This window comes from Bos javanicus, chromosome 16, assembly GCF_032452875.1.
Source record: "Bos javanicus breed banteng chromosome 16, ARS-OSU_banteng_1.0, whole genome shotgun sequence".
Classification (NCBI taxonomy): Eukaryota; Metazoa; Chordata; class Mammalia; order Artiodactyla; family Bovidae; genus Bos; species Bos javanicus.
The window spans coordinates 27,805,588-27,823,841 of NC_083883.1; the positions used below are offsets into that span (position 1 = coordinate 27,805,588).

At 51.7% G+C, this 18,254-nt stretch overlaps 1 protein-coding gene across 1 annotated transcript in view; it reads left to right on the forward strand.

The window, feature by feature from the left end:
• CAPN2 (calpain 2) overlaps positions 1 to 18,254 on the forward strand; it is a 58,401-nt gene that overhangs the window by 39,127 nt on the left and 1,020 nt on the right. Inside the window, exons 10-20 of the mRNA XM_061382311.1 lie at positions 1,718 to 1,887; positions 3,630 to 3,641; positions 4,828 to 5,039; positions 6,863 to 6,899; positions 7,819 to 7,884; positions 9,331 to 9,388; positions 12,334 to 12,398; positions 13,350 to 13,418; positions 13,902 to 13,980; positions 16,126 to 16,242; positions 16,502 to 16,560. Of these exons, the coding sequence (XP_061238295.1) occupies positions 1,718 to 1,887; positions 3,630 to 3,641; positions 4,828 to 5,039; positions 6,863 to 6,899; positions 7,819 to 7,884; positions 9,331 to 9,388; positions 12,334 to 12,398; positions 13,350 to 13,418; positions 13,902 to 13,980; positions 16,126 to 16,242; positions 16,502 to 16,560 (944 nt within the window). The remainder of the gene's footprint in view (positions 1 to 1,717; positions 1,888 to 3,629; positions 3,642 to 4,827; positions 5,040 to 6,862; positions 6,900 to 7,818; positions 7,885 to 9,330; positions 9,389 to 12,333; positions 12,399 to 13,349; positions 13,419 to 13,901; positions 13,981 to 16,125; positions 16,243 to 16,501; positions 16,561 to 18,254) is intronic.

The window sequence follows — 18,254 nt, forward strand, 5'->3', positions numbered from 1 at the left end:
CAGCCTGGCTGCTCCTACCACTGGGGCCCTCTGTCTCTCCTTCCTGAGTCTCCATCTCAACACCCTCTCGGTCTCCTCAGCCCCTTCCCTTCTGTACTCACCTTTCTACCTGCCTGGGCAGAACCCAAGACGTGCTGAGTCTGTGATTCCTCTCCAGGCCCTAGATTCCCTGATGCCATGACCTCACACTGAGGTAGCACTAACCCCACTTCATGCCCATGGGCTACTTTATCCACCCAAAGCCCAAGCAGCTTAGCCCAGCAGAGGTTCTCACCCACTGGGTCTCTGCACATCCAGGCCCTGGTTGTTGCCTGGCAACACTTTTGTGCCCAATTCACTCAGCCAGTGCTGATGGGGCCCTGCTCAGAGGAGGTGGCAGTGAGGATTCCTCTAGTGGTTCATCCTTTGTTGATTCCCTTGACTCTTCTGCTTCGATGACCCAGTCCTCCCCTGCCCTCTCTACCTCAGAAACTGTCTCATCACGATGACATCTGCCGATTGTGGAAGACACATTGGGTGCTAGTCTTCACAGAAGACTTCTGGGGCAGGCACTTTATTATCATCTCCATCCTTAAGATGAGGGGACTTGGTGAAATTAAATGTCTTGCCCAAGGGCCACAGAGCCTTGACTGTGCCTAGGGTTAAGAACCCAAGCAGTCTGGCTGTGAAGTCAGCCTTTAAGCACTGCAGTGGCAAGTCATGGTCATATATGGATTCTCTGTTACAGATGAAGAAACCGAGGCTCTGAGTGGCATGCTCGGGCCACAGAACAAGTAGTCAGACTGGGACTAGCTGGTGCCTGTAGCTCTGGTGCTTTTAATCCTTCACCTCATGTGTGCAGCCACCAAGCAAGTTCCAGAGGTTCTAGGAGACTGTCCTCTGCCTCAGACAAGACTATCTTCCACCCCTTATTTCAGGGGTTGGTAAACTCTCTCTTGGGGGACAGATAGTTGATACCTGGCTCTGTGGACCACCCAGTCTCTATGGTAACTATCAACTGTTGCTGTAGCCCAAAGGCAGCCATACTTAATGAATGGATGTGGCTGTGTGCTAATAAAACTTTATTTGTAAAAACAGGCATCTAGCAGCTCATAGAGCCATAGTTTGCCAAGCCCTATACTAGATGTTTGGAGAGGGCAATGGCAACCCTCTCCAGTATTCTTGTCTAGAGAATCCCATGGACAGAGGAGTCTGGCAACCTATAGTCCATGGGGTCGCAAAGAGTCAGACACGACTGAGTGACTAACACATACTAGATGATGCCTTTATTTCCAGAATCCAAGTATTATCCCATCAAGGTAGGGGAGGCAATCATATTAATTATCCTTAAAATGAATGAATCTCAGCTCCTTCCAGCACCATGGGAGTGGGCAAGGACACAGGCCCAGGAGGACAGGGACACAGAACAAGAGGCTGAGATTGTGCACTGATGTTCCTGGTCCTTAGTTCATTGAGGGGGCTGCAGAGCTAGTCCCCAAGTCTCCCTAGCCATGCCGTCCGAGCCATCTCTGACCCCCGAGTTAGAGCCTGGTGAGGGGAGGAAAAAGTAGGGGATGTCATAGCTGATCCAAAGGAGATCTGGGCCTCAGCTCTGACCACCCTGTTCCAGGGTGAGAAATGCACGCCCCCCTCCAGTCCTGGTCTCTGGTTCCTCGTCCATCTCCCCCACCCGTGTGTTGTGTGTTGGGTGACTGACCCCGCCCCTCTCTGTCTGCAGACACGTTCTGGATGAATCCTCAGTACCTGATCAAGCTGGAGGAAGAGGACGAGGACCAGGAGGACGGGGAGAGCGGCTGCACCTTCCTGGTGGGCCTCATCCAGAAGCACCGGCGGCGGCAGAGGAAGATGGGCGAGGACATGCACACCATTGGCTTCGGCATCTATGAGGTATGGGGGCGGGGTGTCCGCAGGGCGGGGCATCCACGGGGGCGGGGCATCCACGGGGGCGGGGCTCCGCCTTCCCTTCCTTCTCGGCTCTTAACCTCTGCCAACCCCAGAAGCAGACCTGGGGAGGGGGCTCCAAACCAGAAGCTTGGCCAAAGAAAACCAAAGCCAGGGTCCAGGCCAGTCTTAGGAGAAGTCATGCAGGGAGGTCCGTGCAGTTGGTCTGTGTCGCTGGAGGCCCCCCTTTCCCTGCAGCCAGCTTCCGGAGGTCCCATGGTATCAAATAGCCTCTGTGGCCCTTCTCACATCCCCAGGCCTGGCACTCTGGTTGGTCGTCAACCTCCAGAAAATCGAACAGATGTGAACTGAGGACAGAGCATATGGAACCACACGGGGCACCAGCGTGAGGGCAAGAACTGAGCCGGCAGGTGCTCTCTGGTCTGAGTCCACAGAGTGTCTGCTTTTATGGCAGAGCGCTGGGCAGGGGAGCAGTTAGTTGGCCTTAGGCTCCAACCAGGGCTCCGCAGGTGGAGCCCGGCCCCCACACAGGCATGGTGACTGCCCCCATGTCCTTTCCTCTGGAACTTTGCAAAGTAAACCAAAGCCCAGCTCAGCCACAGTCAGAGAGCAGCCATGTCATTGCCACTACTGGGTCCCCTCCCCACTCCTTTCTACAGCACAGAGAAGAGTTTCTCCCAGCCTGGGGTGAGCAGTGGGAGAAGAGGGGTGAAAGGAGGACTTCAGAGCTGCTGAAGTGGGGTGCACATCGGTGTGGTGGGGGGCCCTGATGATGTGCTGGAGCTGGCCCACTCTCCCTGGCCCCACCCTTCAGTGAAGTCACTTTGGCAGCCCAAAAATGACCTTGGCAAGGAGTGGGCAGTATTTACACTGTAGAAATTAGGAAATATTGCAAATTAGGGTTCCCACCATCCCTCAAGAGCCAGGCTCCCAGCACAGCACGTGGGAGTCAGGCACAGTGTCAGAGAGAAGGCTCTCTGCTCACTTCACTCATCAGGGCAGTGATCTACCTTCTCACGCACGAACAGGTGGAGTTGGGCAAACATCATCTTTGCTAAAAATGCACACAATTCCAAGCTCCTCAGTCTCTGAAGTAGGAGCTGAGAACTTCAGAGCTGGGACAGAATAACTGCCAGAAAAATGCAGACTGAATTGTGACACCCAGCCCACCCTACCCCCACCACTCACAGGCCAGGAAATCTAGCCATGGGCTGCGAGAGCTGAGAAGGACCTGGGGGGTCATTTGATCCCATTTTAGAGATAAGGAAACTGAGGCCAGAGAAGGAAAGAGACTTACTTGAGGAAATACAGATGGAGGTGGCCAATAGGATCCTAGAACTGACACCTGCTGGCTCCAGGCCAGAGCACATCCTGCTGCTTCTTCAAGCAGCTCAGCTCTGTTTTCCCTGGGGGAAGGAGGGGTGTAGGCTTTGCTGCAGGCAGCTGGTAACTGTAGACAGCCACTTCACAGCTCCAAGCCTTGGTTTCATGCTCTGTAAGTTAGGAATGGTGCTAAGCGCTCATCCTCATTATTGCTAAGTCCTAAGAATTTTTTTTAAAATGTGAGAATGCTTTGAGTTCCTTGGAAAATACTTATTTTGATGACTTAGTTATTCTTGCTAAGGCTACAGAAGAAGTAGAGTCACAAAGGAGACCATCTCAGTGGGGACATTTCTTTATGGAGCTCTTCCAGAGTCTGAATTACACATGCTTTCCTTTATTTGCAGGTTCCAGAGGAGGTACGTCTGGCACGCGACAGCCCCCATCCTTGGGGCTCAGGTTCACCAACAAGGAAAAGGCTTAGACTGCTGGCTCTGGGGTCTCGTGAAGTCTGGGCAGGGGCTCATGTCTATGAAGAGTGAATGCCCACCCCCGCCCCCTGAGCCCTGGTGAGGTTGCTCAGGTCCTAGGTCTCACGGTCTAAGCACATGGGGAGGGGTCCGGGACAGTCCCCATGGAACGTACTTTCTCCCTGAGGCCCGCAGAGTCAGACACATTTAGTCCTGGGTGGAGGTTCGTTGGTCCTGGAACTGCAGGAGACTCTTCTCAAGAGTCCTGTAGTGCTCCTAAAATAGGCTAGAGGGACTTCCCTGGCTGTCCAGTGGTTAGAACTCTGCACTGCCAGTGTAGGGGGCGCAAGTTCAATCCCTGGTCAGGGAACTAAGATCCCACCTGCCTCATGGCATGACCAAAACAAAAAAACTGGCCTAAAGAGAAATGATGAGCCCTACAAGTGGTATTATAAGGAGATGGGGGGACATAGCAAGAGACCTGGACCCCGTTCCCAGCTCTGCCACCTGCAGGCTGTGTGACCTTGGACAATTTACTTGCCCTATCTGAACGTCAGTTTCTTCGTCAGTAAAACTGACCAACCATCCACCTTACCAGATTGTTGGGATGCATTGAGATACGTGAGAGCACTTAACAGGCCCACAGTCAGGCTTCACTGAGCTGGTGAGATGCACAGTTGCGGTGTGTGTCTTTAAAGGCCATGGTTGGTTATTCAAGTCAACACAAACGAGGCAGAGCAGCTGGTAGCGTCCTGGGTCTTTGCGGATGCTGTGGACAGACTGACACCCCGGGTTTGGGAGCTGGGACCCCTCCTCACCTGTCTGCTTGTGTCAGTGTGTCTACACCACACAGAACCGAGCGGATCCCAGCCACGGGGACTCTGATATCCCCGAGTCATTGCAGCAAGGCTGAGGACCTCTGTCTGAGCGAAGAGATAGGGTGTCTGCAGACAGTGGGTGAATGTGGGTCCCCTCTTACGTGTGTCTCTGAGCTGCTGTTTGGGCTGAAAGGTTTGCTTTTTATCTGTAACGCTCCAGCCTTATGGCTGTGATCCTCTTACCCCAAGGAGTGGAGAGGGCAGTGCTTGGAGCCCTTCCCTCCATCCACTCCCACATGCTCCTCTTTCTTCACCAGTTGACTGGACAGACCAACATCCACCTCAGCAAAAAATTCTTCCTGACAACCAGAGCGCGGGAGCGGTCGGACACCTTCATCAACCTGCGGGAGGTGCTCAACCGCTTCAAGCTGCCCCCCGGGGAGTACATCGTGGTGCCCTCCACCTTCGAGCCCAACAAGGACGGCGACTTCTGCATCCGGGTCTTTTCCGAGAAGAAAGCCGACTACCAGTAGGTCGTTCAGCCCTCCTCCTCTGCGCCCCTTGTTCCTGGCCTGCCTGGAGCAACCTCACTCCTCTGAACGTCAGTTTCTTTTTCTATAACACCTGCCGGCTTCAGGGGCGAGCTATTGAAGAACTCTAGCGCTGTCATCACGTCAGCAAAGAAAATAGCCACTCAGGATCTTTGGGGTTAGAAAGGGGTGGTGGCAGAGCCAGTCGCAGAGCCTGACTTTACAGCCGTGTCTCCGAATGTCCACCAACTAGGGCAGTGCTGGTGGGATCCTTGTGTCCCCAGTCCGCCGGCCTGGCAGAGCCAAGGGTGTGAGTCAGTCTCCCCTCGGCAGTCACTAGGTCTCAAGGCGTTCCCCCTTCCTCACTGGAGCCCAGCTGTCCAGGATCCTTTTTAGCTGAAGCCACTGTCAGTACAGCCTCAATTCTAGTGGCTTCTGCTTCTCTGGCTGCTGCCCAACTGTGTCTGTTCAGCTCGGCCCTTGACTGCATGCGATGTAATCAGCGTGGGGTAACTTAAGCAGATGGAGATTACTGGAAGGCCATGGAACTCTCTAGAACCTACGGGAGGCTGGACAACGGGATAGAAAAGTGCAGGGACCTCAGATGCTCCCGAGGACCAGGGTGTGGGAAGCAGGGGGTGTGGTGGCTGCCGTGTCCCCTCTGACCTGAGTCACATGCTCAAGGTCAAGAGACTCAGTAGAGTGTCTCCGTTGGATGGGCTCTAGAAGCTGCCTAGAAGGGGAGGGCAGCAGGCAGGGGGGCCAAGGATGATGGCCCAGGCTCCAAGACAGTGCACGGCAGAGAAGGAGTTCCTCTTGAGAAAACTGGGGTGTTGTTAAAGTGAGGGAAAGTGTCAGAGCTTCGAACGGGTAACATCACTGCCATGGCTGTAGCTTTCCTGCCTCTGACAGGCTCCCTTCCTCTGCTTAAGCTCGCCGTGGGGCAGGGCCTTGCTCTCAGCTCCTAGGATCCTCGGGGCTGGACTGGTATTTAGCCTGTGGTCCCCACTGACAAGGAAATGGGGACGTGACACAGTGCATTGGAATGACACGGTCCTATGTCAACCTCAGTCCCCTCCCGGGGAAACCTCAACCACCTCCTGCCCCGCCACCAACTCTGCCATCTCTTGGGGAGCTCCCTCCCCCAAGGGGACACGCCATCCCTCAAAGGTGTCCACCTTCTTGTCCCAGGATATTAATCCTGATTCTAACTGTCAGCACCAAGAAGTCTCCGAGTGCATCCTTCTGTGAGGCATCAGCACGGTAGACGGGACTCTTGGTGGTCTAGTTTGAGATCCCAGGGGCCGGAGGGAGACCCTCCTGGGCTTAACTTGCCTCACTGTAGAGCAGAAGGACCCAGCCCTTCACACAGGTGTGGGATAAACCAGCCAGTGCCCGAGCCTCATTTGAAATCTCCCCCAGGCCTCCCCGGCTGCCTGCCTCCTCCCGCCCTAGGCAGCAGGGTATGCTGATTCTCGGTGTGTTCACGAGGGCAAAGAGTGTTTCCAAGGGAACCTAAAAACTGTTCTCCAGGCCAGAGCACCACCGCCATAGTACATGGGAAGCCTGTGTTCTTTGATAAAGACCAAAAACTAGGGACCAAAAACATTCTGATGCTCCAAGTTTTTTTGGTGATGACACTTTTTTAGATCGTTTCTGCTTTAATTTCTGCTGAAATTACGGGATGTGTTGTCACAGAAACTTGGGATGCAGAGAAACCCCCTGTGCCCACCCCATGCTGGGTATAATATGCCAGTTCCATTTTAGCAGGGATTTCTGCCCACTCCCTCTGCAGTAACACCCGCCTTCCTTCTGCTTCTAGAGTTGTCGACGATGAAATCGAGGCCAACATTGACGAGGTACTGTAACTGTTCGAATTCCATGCCTGTGTCCCACACAGCCCAAGAGGAGAGGAGCAGAAAATAACCCCAGGGGTTTCCGAGGCCCCTGGGACTTCAGGAGCACAGCTTGAAGCTGGGGTGCAGCCCTGGCCTGGGAGTCTGAGGGCCCCTCCTGCACCGGTTCTGGCTGCCACGTGGGGCCTGGGCGGCGCCCCAGGCGTAGCCCACAGGCGTGGGTGCCACGGAGGATGGGACCCCAGCTGCTCTGAGCAGCGGGCGGTCTTGTCACTCCCCTTTCTGGACCTCAGTTTTCTCACTGATTAAACAAAAGTGCTGCACAAGATTTCTCAGGGTCCCTAGAGTCCCCAGAGTTGTGATTCGGGGTAAGGCCTGAGGGCTTTGAGGGCTACAGCTCAGGCCTTGCAGACTTGGCCCAGGTGGAGGAAGGGGACCACACAGAGGAAGGAGCACTCTTCGGCCGTCCCGATGCCCGCCGGGGCTCCGTGATTCTGTTACTCTCAGCTGCCGAGGCTCCACACTCGTCACAGTGAGAGACAGAACGATTTCCAACAGCCTCATATCTGTGCTCTCGATGTGGTCAGTGTCCTTCCAGAACTTGCCAGCTAGTCTTTATGTTTCTGAGCGCTCGTTAATTAGATCATGAAAGTCCATTTTAGTGGAATGTCAGAGAAGATGTCTATGTGAGAAATGAGAGTGTAATTCCCTCTCACATAGTATACATATTTCCTCTCGTGGGTTTTAACTGGAAAAAATTCTTTTATTAATTCCTCACCTGTCCTTAATCTCAGTAACCTTAGAATTCAGGCCCAAGAGAGGGAGAGAGGGTTCCTGAGCAGGGAGGGGAGGCCACCCTGGAAGGGAGAGTAGACATCTGCTGGTCACCCTCTCTCACTCCTGGGTCTCCCTCGCCTTCCAGATTGACATCAGCGAGGATGACATCGATGATGGATTCAGGAGACTGTTCGCCCAGCTGGCCGGAGAGGTGAGTGGTCCCCAGGTCCCTGTTATGTGTCCTGCTTTGATACCAAAAATGGGACAGTCTTTGTCCTCAAGGAGACTGCCATTTAAGCGGGGAGCAGAAACAAAAGACAAACAGAACAAAAGCGAAGAGGAGTTGCAAATGTAACTGAGGTTTCCGCTGAGATTCCTCGCTAACGGCCTCCCTAGAATTTTTGTGCATCAGTCGACAGGGCCTTCCGCTGTCCGGTCAGCTCTCGATGAGCTCCTACTACCTGAGGACTCCGGGCCTCTCCTGTGGCTGTGTCATTTGCTCTCTGCCACTGTGACTGAGGCGTGGAACTTGGCCCCTTCTCCTTGATTCCCACAAAAACATTTGGGGAGATGGCGGGTCTTTAATCTCAAGGATGTAAGCAACAGAGTACCAGACATCCCTGTTCTTTAACAAGAAATCTCTCAGCCACTTGGGCTTCGGTCCACTACAAAGTTAGTGGGCCTCCTGTTCCAACAACTTCAAAAAATGCATTTTCCTCCATATATGGAGGATGCTAACTCTTGCCAGTGTCCGCTGTCGACTCACCTAGGCCTCCTCATCAAAGAGCTGAAGCAGGCACCACCTGCTCCTGCATGCCTCCTGGTTTCTAATGGAAGGAGCATCACAGAGATCCATTTCCCCACTAATTGAATCATACACACCGACATACACACACCCCCCACGAAGGCACAGTGTCAACCTTGGTCTCAAATAATAGGGCTTGTCCCCCAGTTACACAATATGTGTACGTGAACAGAGGCACCCACACCACTCCTGAGGGGCTCTGGCATCAGAGGCCACAGAGAAAGTGCTGGGCCAGTTCTTGGAGACAGCTGGTTCCAACTAACGCCACAGGTCTTGGTTTTAAAGGGAGGGGAAGGCATGCTGTGTGAGAGGAATAGTGTAAAGAACCGAGTCTAAAGACCACAAACATGGATAGAGTGGAGGATTTATTCTTTACGTTCTCTACAGCAAGGCAGTGGTGAATGAACTCTGCCTGTTTTAATGTTGTACACTGAAACACTAACTAGAATTCGGGCTGTGGCTGTGCTACTCATAGTGCCATATGGGGGCGGCAGCATCATCTCCTGGGGGCTTGTTAGAAATGCACATGCGGGACCTCCCTGGTGGTCCAGTGGTTAAGACTGCAGCGGAGCACTGGTTCGATCCCTGGTTGGGGAACTAAGATTCCTCATGCCACACAAGGCCAAAAAAATAAATAAACGAGTAAAGAAAAAATTAAGTGCTTTAAAAATAAAGTAAAACATTAGCATCTTTAAAAAACAGAAATGCGCACGCATAGATCCCAGATCTAACGCACCTCACAGGGCTCCGCTGGAGCCCAGCTCCTCTGGACACCGGTCACACACCTGCTCCTCTGTGCTACATGCATTCCAAGGGAGCCAGTAATGACACTTTGGTTGTGTGTTTCCACAGGACGCAGAGATTTCTGCCTTTGAGTTGCAGACAATCCTGAGAAGAGTGCTAGCAAAGCGTGAGTATCCCCTCCTTGCAAATCCCTCATCCTGCTCGTCCTCCTGCAGTATGAGGGAACACGGGGATCCTTCCCTTTCCCATCTCAGACACTGTGATGGCTGAACCATCATTCCCAGTCCTGCTCAAATACTGCCACCACCAACAAAGAACTGGATGAAGGAGGTTCTACTCAATGTGATTAAAAAAAAAAAAAAGGTGGGGGGCAAAGGTAGGACTTCCCTGGTGATCCAGTGGTTAAGACACCTCACTCCCAATGCAGTGGGCATGGGTTCCCATCCCTGGTCAGGGAACTAAAATCCCACATGCCACGTGGCTTGGCCTAAAAAGGCAAATGTTTCTGGAGTCTGGAGGTCAAAAGTCATATCCAGGTTTCCATGACTTACTAGCTCTGCGGTCTAAATGAAATTAGGTAACCTCCCTGACTCTCGTTTCTTTATCTGCAAAATAGGCACATTATTATTTATCTCTTCAGAGTGACTGAGATGACATGTAGCAATTGTGTAGCACCAAGTCTGGGCTCTGTAAATGGTGGCTGTTACCATGATTAATTGGTAAGAAAGAGTGAGTAAGTCCAGACGAAGGAGGGAGCCGGAAAGCACTCCCCATCGCTGGACTCCCAGCTGTGTTCAGTGGGGAATGACTGACGGAGCGGCACTAGCTCACTGATTAGCCAAAAGATGGAAAAATGCATGATCTCTCTTTCACTCAAACTAAGGGGATGGCATTAAAAAGGCTCATCTCCCAAATGTGTGTTTAACTGTGCCTGGTCAGGCCAGTTCTTATTGGGAGAAATGTCACTTCAGTTGACCCAGTGGGCCAGGCAAGTGGCTTCAAGGTTGCCCAAATGGCTACTTTCAGCCTGGGCTGACGGGCTTCCACAAAGAGTGGGCAGAAGTGGGTGGCAGCTTGAGAAGGAACTAGAGAGCCATGGTCCTCACATACCCTTTCAGGTTTAACTGTTTCTTAGGCAAAAACTAGGGCTTCCCAGAAGACTCTAGTGGTAAAGAACCCACATGCTTATGCAGGAGACATAAGAGACACTGGTTTGATGCAGGGCAACCCACTCCAGTATTCTTGCCTGGAGAATCCCATAGACAGAGGAGCCTGGCAGGCCACAGTCCATAGGGTCACACAGAGTCGGACACGAGTTAGCACACATGCAAGCAAAAATTAACAAGGCCTGGATAGTCCACCTCCCCAGTGTTGATCACCACTGCAGAGGTTAGGGAGAAGGTGTGCACGCATGTGCACACACTCACACACACATGTACACATAGAGGCATTTCCCCCTCAAGTTATCCCGAGAACTATGCTGCTTTGATAAGACAGCAGCAGTCCACTGAGCAGGGACTGTCGAGTATCAGTTCTCAGACCAAATCAGAAACAAGTGAGTATGTTGTCAGGTCTGAGTGTCAGTCTGGGGATTGTCTTCAGAAGTCCCGGGGACTTCACTCTGGCTCAATCCCAAGAGATGAAAATCCTCCTCTGGAAGCCAAAGAAGGTTCTAGGCCTGCAGGGTCTTCCATCACAGTGGATGCAAACAACACACCCTTCATGGAAACCATCTGTGGCCTTGGAACAAATGGCTGCTTTTGAGCGTCTGTGATTCGAGGAGCTGCAGTTAGGGGGTCGATCGGCCAGAAAGGCTGGGCCAGGGCAGGGCTTCCCCAAGATGCGTCCCAGTCCTAGGCTCCCCTCCTCTGATCTGGGGGTGGCGAGAAGATGGTGTTTACCCTCAAGGCCGCCAGGCACAAGTGAGGTCACGGGCTCTTCAGCTGTGTGGCCGTCATAAGCCCAGGGACACAGAGGCTCGTTGTTTCTGCACAGATGTGGGGAGGGGAGGGGAGGGGTATGGCCAGCTCAGATTCAGCTGCTCTTTGTTGGGGGCACAGCAGTGGCCTCCCCCACACCTCAGAGCACGGTACCTCCCCCCAAGCAATGCCTGGTGACTCCTCCTTCTCCCCAAGGGGCCCACGCACAGTCTCATGCCCACACGGAGAAGGGGTCAGTGCCCAGAAGGGCAGCTTTGAGACAGGTTAGGTCCTAACCTTTGATGGCAAAAAGGGTGGGCTCCCCTGAAGGCTGTGGGAAGACTCATGTCTGTGGCGAGGTGCTCACTCCACCTACTGACCACCAACTACACGGGACTCACCTTGCAAGTGACTCACCCAGGAGAATACAGGCTCCAGCCCTCAATTCCCACCCAGCTGGGGACACACAGGACCCCTGAACACCTACAAAGAGATAGTTAAGTAAACATCTTCTTCTTCAGGGCCCAGCCTAGAATGAACACATGGGGCTTCCCATCTGTCCACAGGTGGCTTTGCACTTAAAAGCCCAGATCCTTATCATCCTGTTATTTATTTAAAAAACACTTGGCCTTCCTTGGCGGTCCTATGGTTAAGACTCCACCTTCCAATGCAGGGGCCAAGGTTTCAACCCCTGGTTGGGGAACTAAGATACCACATGCCATGCGGCACAGTCAAAAAATTTTAGAAAGCTCTTATTAAAATCCTGGGTGCCCGTGGCTAATATACAGAGAAGTCAAAAAAAGGTTACACATCTCTGCACTGGCCCAGTATCATGGCCATCAGCCTTATGTGGCTATTTAAAATAACTTAAGTGGCTCCTCTGGTGGCTCAGCGGTAAAGAATCCACCTTCAATGCAGGAGACACTGGGTTCAGTCCCTGGGTGGGGAAGATCCCCTGGAGGAGGAAATGGCAACCCACTCCAGTATTCTTGCTGGGAAAACCCCATGGACAGAGGAACCTGGTGGGCTACAGTCCATGGGGTCACAAAGAGTCAGATGTGACAACGACTTAGCACACACAAGTGGATCCCACATCAGGGGTGCAGACACAGGACTTCCCTGTCCTCCCAGAAGGTCATGTTGAATAGCACTGCTCCACAAGATGCTCCTCTCACACTTCTTTTGATCCTAGGCCAAGATATCAAGTCCGACGGCTTTAGCATTGAGACCTGCAAAATTATGGTGGACATGCTCGACGTATCCTTTAACAGGCCCCGAGGACAGAGGCTGGGGGAGTGTGAAACTGCACTCTGGGAAGATTCAAACACATGCTTCCTTCCCCGAACAGTGGCCAGCGGTCCCCGCCGGCCAAGGTGTAGGACTGTTGTCAGCAGTGACCTCTCTCGCTGGGGAAATTCGGGAAGCTTCAAATGAGGGAATGCGAGATGCCACATTCACTCCAGCCCTCTCCCCTCCCACCACCCACACCACAGGCTGAGTGGTTCCTGGGCTCTTGCAGAAAGTGCCCAACAGCACACCCACCGTCACCTGCCAGGGCAGTTTGGACTTGTTACCTCTAGGGGAACAGTCCCTAAACCATGGTATTTCTGATGTGAATGTTTCCCCAGGCATGGTTTTCCGTCCTAAGAGCGCCCCTGCCCCCCAACAAGAGCACAGTCCTTCGTCTTTGCTCTGGCCCCTTCCTAGGCCACCACCTGGCCCCAAGGCCGACTCCTCACCCATCCAGTGTCCTTCCTGCTTCCTGGGAGGTGCTGGGCAGGAGTGGCCTGGATGGTCCAAGCTGCTGTGAAGCTTCATTTGGTGGGCCCTTGGCACCTGCTGTGAGCTCCCCTCACAAAAGTCTTCTTAGAAATAATAATTCTCCCCAAATAGGCAAGGGCCAGGCCATTAAAAGCCACCCAAAGCCTCTGCATATCATCCGAGGGCTCATTGCTAGCAGCACCTGGGGCCTTCAGCAGATTACCCCAGACCAGTCAGCACGCAGGGTCAGGGGGTCTGCAGGTCTCTACTGGGCCTGTCCACCAGCCCTTAGAGGGAGCTCTAGCCAGTGTGAAGAGTGGAAAAGGGCCTTCTACGAGAGCTCCTCGTGGATGACTGGGGTTACCAGACTCCCCAGGGGAGAGGACAGACGAGGTGACTCAGCCCGGGTGGACCCAGACTCCAGGAGCTTTCCTTAACTGAAGGCAGTCGGATGGGAGTGGCAAACTGGGTCTGAAGGAGTTCTACATTCTCTGGACGAAGATTCAGAAATACCAAGTGAGAGCCCATGAGGGCCGGGCGGCAGGGGCAGTGGGTCTGTGTTGGGATGTGGAGGAACAGCTCCAAGGGGAGGGGATTGTACCTGTGATGGAGCTCAGAATGGGTGCAAACAGGTCGGGGCAAATTAAGTGGCATACTTCCTTATGGACTGGAAACGGGGTCATCTAAAAGCCACCATCAAACGTCCTGAAAAGGTTTGTGTAACTGTAATCCCTTGTAGTTTGGGTTTCTGACAGCTCAAGTGCAAAGATTACAGAAGATAGTAACAGGACTCATGGAGTTGGCTAGGTGATTTGATGGGCTTATTTATAATCCAGCTCACACACAGAGGCAAAATACTATTTAAGGCTGAAACGTGGATGATTTTTCCAAGGCCAAAGTAGAGTTACAGAGCTGGAAACACCCCAGCCCCACTTAGCACATAGCACAGAGGTAACTTGCTGCCTTTCAGGTCATGATTTTCTGTTTTGTATGTTCCAGAAAATTTACCGGGAAATTGATGTGGACCGGTCTGGAACCATGAACTCCTATGAGATGCGGAAAGCATTAGAAGAAGCAGGTAATACTTCCTCACTGTATTTTCTTTCTTTTATCTGTAGAACATGCAAAAACTTAAGACTATGTGATACAAAGCTTGGTAAACTGAAATAAAGTAGGTGCTGCTGCCGCTGCTGCTAAGTCGCTTCAGTTGTGTCCGACTCTGTGCGACCCCATAGATGGCAGCCCACCAGGCTCCTCCCCCTGGGATTCTCCAGGCAAGAACACTGGAGTGGGTTGCCATTTCCCTCTCCAATGCATGAAAGTGAAAAGTGAAAGTGAAGTCGCTCAGTCGTGCCCGACTCTTAGTGACCCCATGGATTGCAGCCTACCAGGCTCCTCCGTCCATGGGATTTTCCAGGCAAGAGTATTGGAGTGGGGTGCCATTGCCTTCTCCAAAAGTAGGCGCTGGTTCAATACAAACACCTCCTTTTCATTTGCCTTTTAAAAACGAATTGGTAAAATGAAATGGAGTCCAGGATGTGTCTGCTCTCTAAGGCTTCTTGAATCCCATTTCCCTCTGAGGGCCCTGTTGGGTTGCAGGCAAAGTCAGTTCTCAACAGACCCACCACCCCCACTCCCCACTCCCCACCCTGTTCAGGTGCAGAGCTGGTTCAGCAGAAGTGGGATGTCCAGCTCCATCCTTGAGTGAGTCCCTAACAGAATGTGATGTCCGTAAAAAAGGACACGAGCTGTGGGAGACCTGCAGAGTGGGAGACTGGTGTGGGGACAGATATGACAACATGGAGTTGTTCATTCGATGGGATAATGCTGCAGCAGAGAACCCCCAAGTGAGTGGTTTAAACAACATACACCGTTCTCTCACATAGCAATTCAAGCTCAAGCCGTCCAAGGCCAGGATGGTGTCTCCTGCTGTCAGGGACCCAGGTTCCCTCTGTCATATTGTGTCACCAGCCTGCAGAGCATTGCCTGTATCTGCAGGACCAGGACAGCTTGCCAAAGCCACATGCTAGCAACAGGCTGACAGAAAGAGGGAAAGACAGTCTCCTTGTCTTCATATATATATGGGCTTCCCTGGTAGCTCAGCTGGTAAAGAATCCATCTGCAATGCAGGAGACCCCAGTTCGATTCCTGGGTGGGGAAGATCCCCTGGAGAAGGGATAGGCTACCCACTCCAGTATTCATGGACTTCCCTAGTGGTTCAGACAGTAAAGAATCTACCTACAATGCTGGAGACCTGGGTTCAATCCCTGGGTTGGGAAGATCCCCTGGAGGAGAACATGGCAACCCACTCCAATACTCTTGCCTGGAAAATCCCCATGAACAGAGGAGCCTAGCAGGCTACAGTCCACAGGGTTACAAAGAGTTGGACATGACTGAGCAAGTAAGTGTGCACGCACACACATATAAAGTATTTATTATCTGGCTGCTTGCAATCCTCCTTGGGTGGTGTGAGATCTTTCATCATGTTATGTGAACTCAGTAGTTCTTGGTGTGCGGGCTCAGTTGCCCCAAGGCATGTGGGATCTTAGTTCCCCAACCAGGCATGAACGCGTGTCCCCTGCATTGCAAGGTGGATTCTTAACCAGTGGACCACCGGGGAAGTCCCAATCTCCTTGCCTTTAAGGGCATACATCACTCTACACAAATCCCAGTGCCAGGGCTTAGTCACAAGGCCTCAGAGGACTGTAAGGGAAACTGAGAAATGTAGCCTGAATTCTAGGCAGCCATGACCTGTTAAAAATTCTACTACTGTGGGAGACCTCCTTGGTGGTCCAGTGATTAAGACTCCACACTCCCAATGCAGGAGGCCCAGGTTCAATCCCTGGTCAGGGAACTAGAGCCCACATGCCACAACTAAAGAGCTTGTGTGCCCCAACTGAAAGATCCTGCATGTGGCAACAAAGATCCCGTGTGCTGCAGCTAAGACGCAGCACAGCCAAATTTAAAAAAAAAAAAAATTCTACTACTATGGAAAAAGGGAGAATTAATATTGGTTTAGCATGAACAGTTTCTGCCACATCCATCCAGCAACGCCAGAGGCACTAGGTTTGCAAAAAAAAAAATCTCACAGCAGAGCAACCAGGAGGACCAAAGCAAAGACAACTGTCATCTAAACCGCCCCGCCAGGTCCACAGCCCATGCACAGAGCCCACGGGTGCAATCGAACACCTTGCCATCAGTTTGCTTATTCATTTAACTTCAGGTTTCAAGATGCCCTGTCAGCTCCACCAAGTGATTGTCGCCCGGTTTGCAGATGACGACCTCATCATCGATTTTGACAATTTTGTCCGGTGTTTGATTCGACTGGAGACACTGTTCAGTAAGTGCCCATTGGGGGAAAAGACCCATTTCAGTTCTCTCGGCAGGAAAGCAGCCTACTTTTCTTCATGGGTGAAACAACCTGAGCCAGAGACGAGTCTGTTCAGCTGGGAATGAAACTCCTTCTTTAATCTGGGGATAGTGGGAAGAAATCATAGCTGTGACATTCGATGAAATCGGCTGCCAGTCTGGGGAAGAGGATAATGTGATCTTTGTTTCAGTTCACTCATTTATGTGACATCCTCTTTCTTCCTCCACAGGGATATTTAAGCAGCTGGACCCCGAGAATACTGGAATGATCCAGCTTGACCTTATCTCTGTAAGTCAGCAGCCTCCCAGCCCAGACTCCTAGGGGAGAAGGGCTGTTACCGGGGCGAAAGAAGCCTGAAGCTTTTGGTCTGTTAGTGACAGGCTATAAATGGTTATGAGATCCCAAACTGCACTTCTGTTTGGTTGTTCCCAACTACCTATTGATTCTCCAATCCAAGAAATACATGTGGCTCCTCCTCCCAAGAACTTTGCCCTGAGAATAGCACAAAGTTAGAATAAGGAGAGGGTGGCTGCAGAAGGCCTCTTAGAAAAATGACCTGCTAATTAGCATGCATGGGAGAAGGTGCTTATGCAAAGAAGTCCTTTGGCTGAAAGTTAAGTGGGTGTTAGGAAGAGCCATCATTCTTAGTTTTGCTTAAAAGGACTTTGTGAGCAAATTACTTTTCTCCATTTCCTCTGCCCTTGAAGTAAAACTAACAATAGTGACTAAGCGTGCCATATGTAATAATTGTGTTCATATGGTCTGGAACCCCAGTGACAGCCACCTATAAAATGATCACCAATCCAAATTCAGTTGGTACTCCAGTTCCACAGAAAGCAAAGCACAAAATGTTCTCTTGTCATCCAAAGACGACAAAGTGAGTGACGTACTCACTTCAAAGGAGGTCACTGGGGTTACTTTCATCCTCACAGGGCCCCAGCCTGCTTTTCCTCTGTCTGAGGGGGAGCTGAGCTTGGAACAGGGCTACCTACAGAGGGTGGGGTGGCATGACCAGTGCTGAGTGGGGATGACCGGATCCCATGGGCCAGAGAGGAGCAGAGTGTCAAGGACAGGGGGTGGGGTCGGGGGATGAGGGACTGTCACTTCTTTCCTTGAATTTAGAACTCTGGAGGAACCCAGAAACTAAATGACTCTTTCAGTCTGCTATTATGCATTTTAAAGTAACATGAGCCAACTGCAGATACATTTTAGCTGGTTCCAAAGAACTAATTTGCTTGAAACTCATGTAGCTCAGGAAATAACCCTCCCCTGAGACTGCAGTTAAGGTAGAGGCATTCCAGTTGGGGCCAAACATGCCACGTGTAAAGTTTGCAACTGTAGCCCCCTTTATCATTCTCAATGGAAATCTATTCCTCCCCGGCTGCCATTGTTCCCTATGACCAGCCTACTCACACCACCATCCCCATTTCCTCTAGGAAGCATCTTACCCACTGGCTTTCCATCCTTTCTTAGCCTTTCCTCTTACAGGTCCCTGGAGTTCCCCAGTCTTTTTTGTTTTTGGCTAAGGTGGTAACAGCAGGAAGATCTCCCCTTTGGTTTGCCATGATGGTCAACCTTGCCTGCAGGCTAGACCTGGGAAACTTCAAAAAGTCCCATGTCCAGGCCCATTCCAGACTTAATTTCATTAGAATCTGGTGTAAAGTTCCCAGATTCCTCCAATATAGAACTAAGGTTGGAAACCACTAGTTTAAGGGTTTATCCACACCCCAAGCTAACCTCTGCTGTGACACTCTGAGGCACAGAGGTGGAAATGCTAATTCAAGTGTCCAAGTGTCATCGTTTCAGTCAACCCTGTAATTCGATTCGTGACCACCTGATTCAAATAACCACTTTTCACTGCCCTGTAAAAAGCTAGACTCTAGAAATCAGGTAGAAAGAAATGTGAGTTAGTGCAGTCACATCTTAAGCCTTAATCAGCTTTTCTGGTAAAACAGGCAATCTTTCAAAATAATCTACACCCT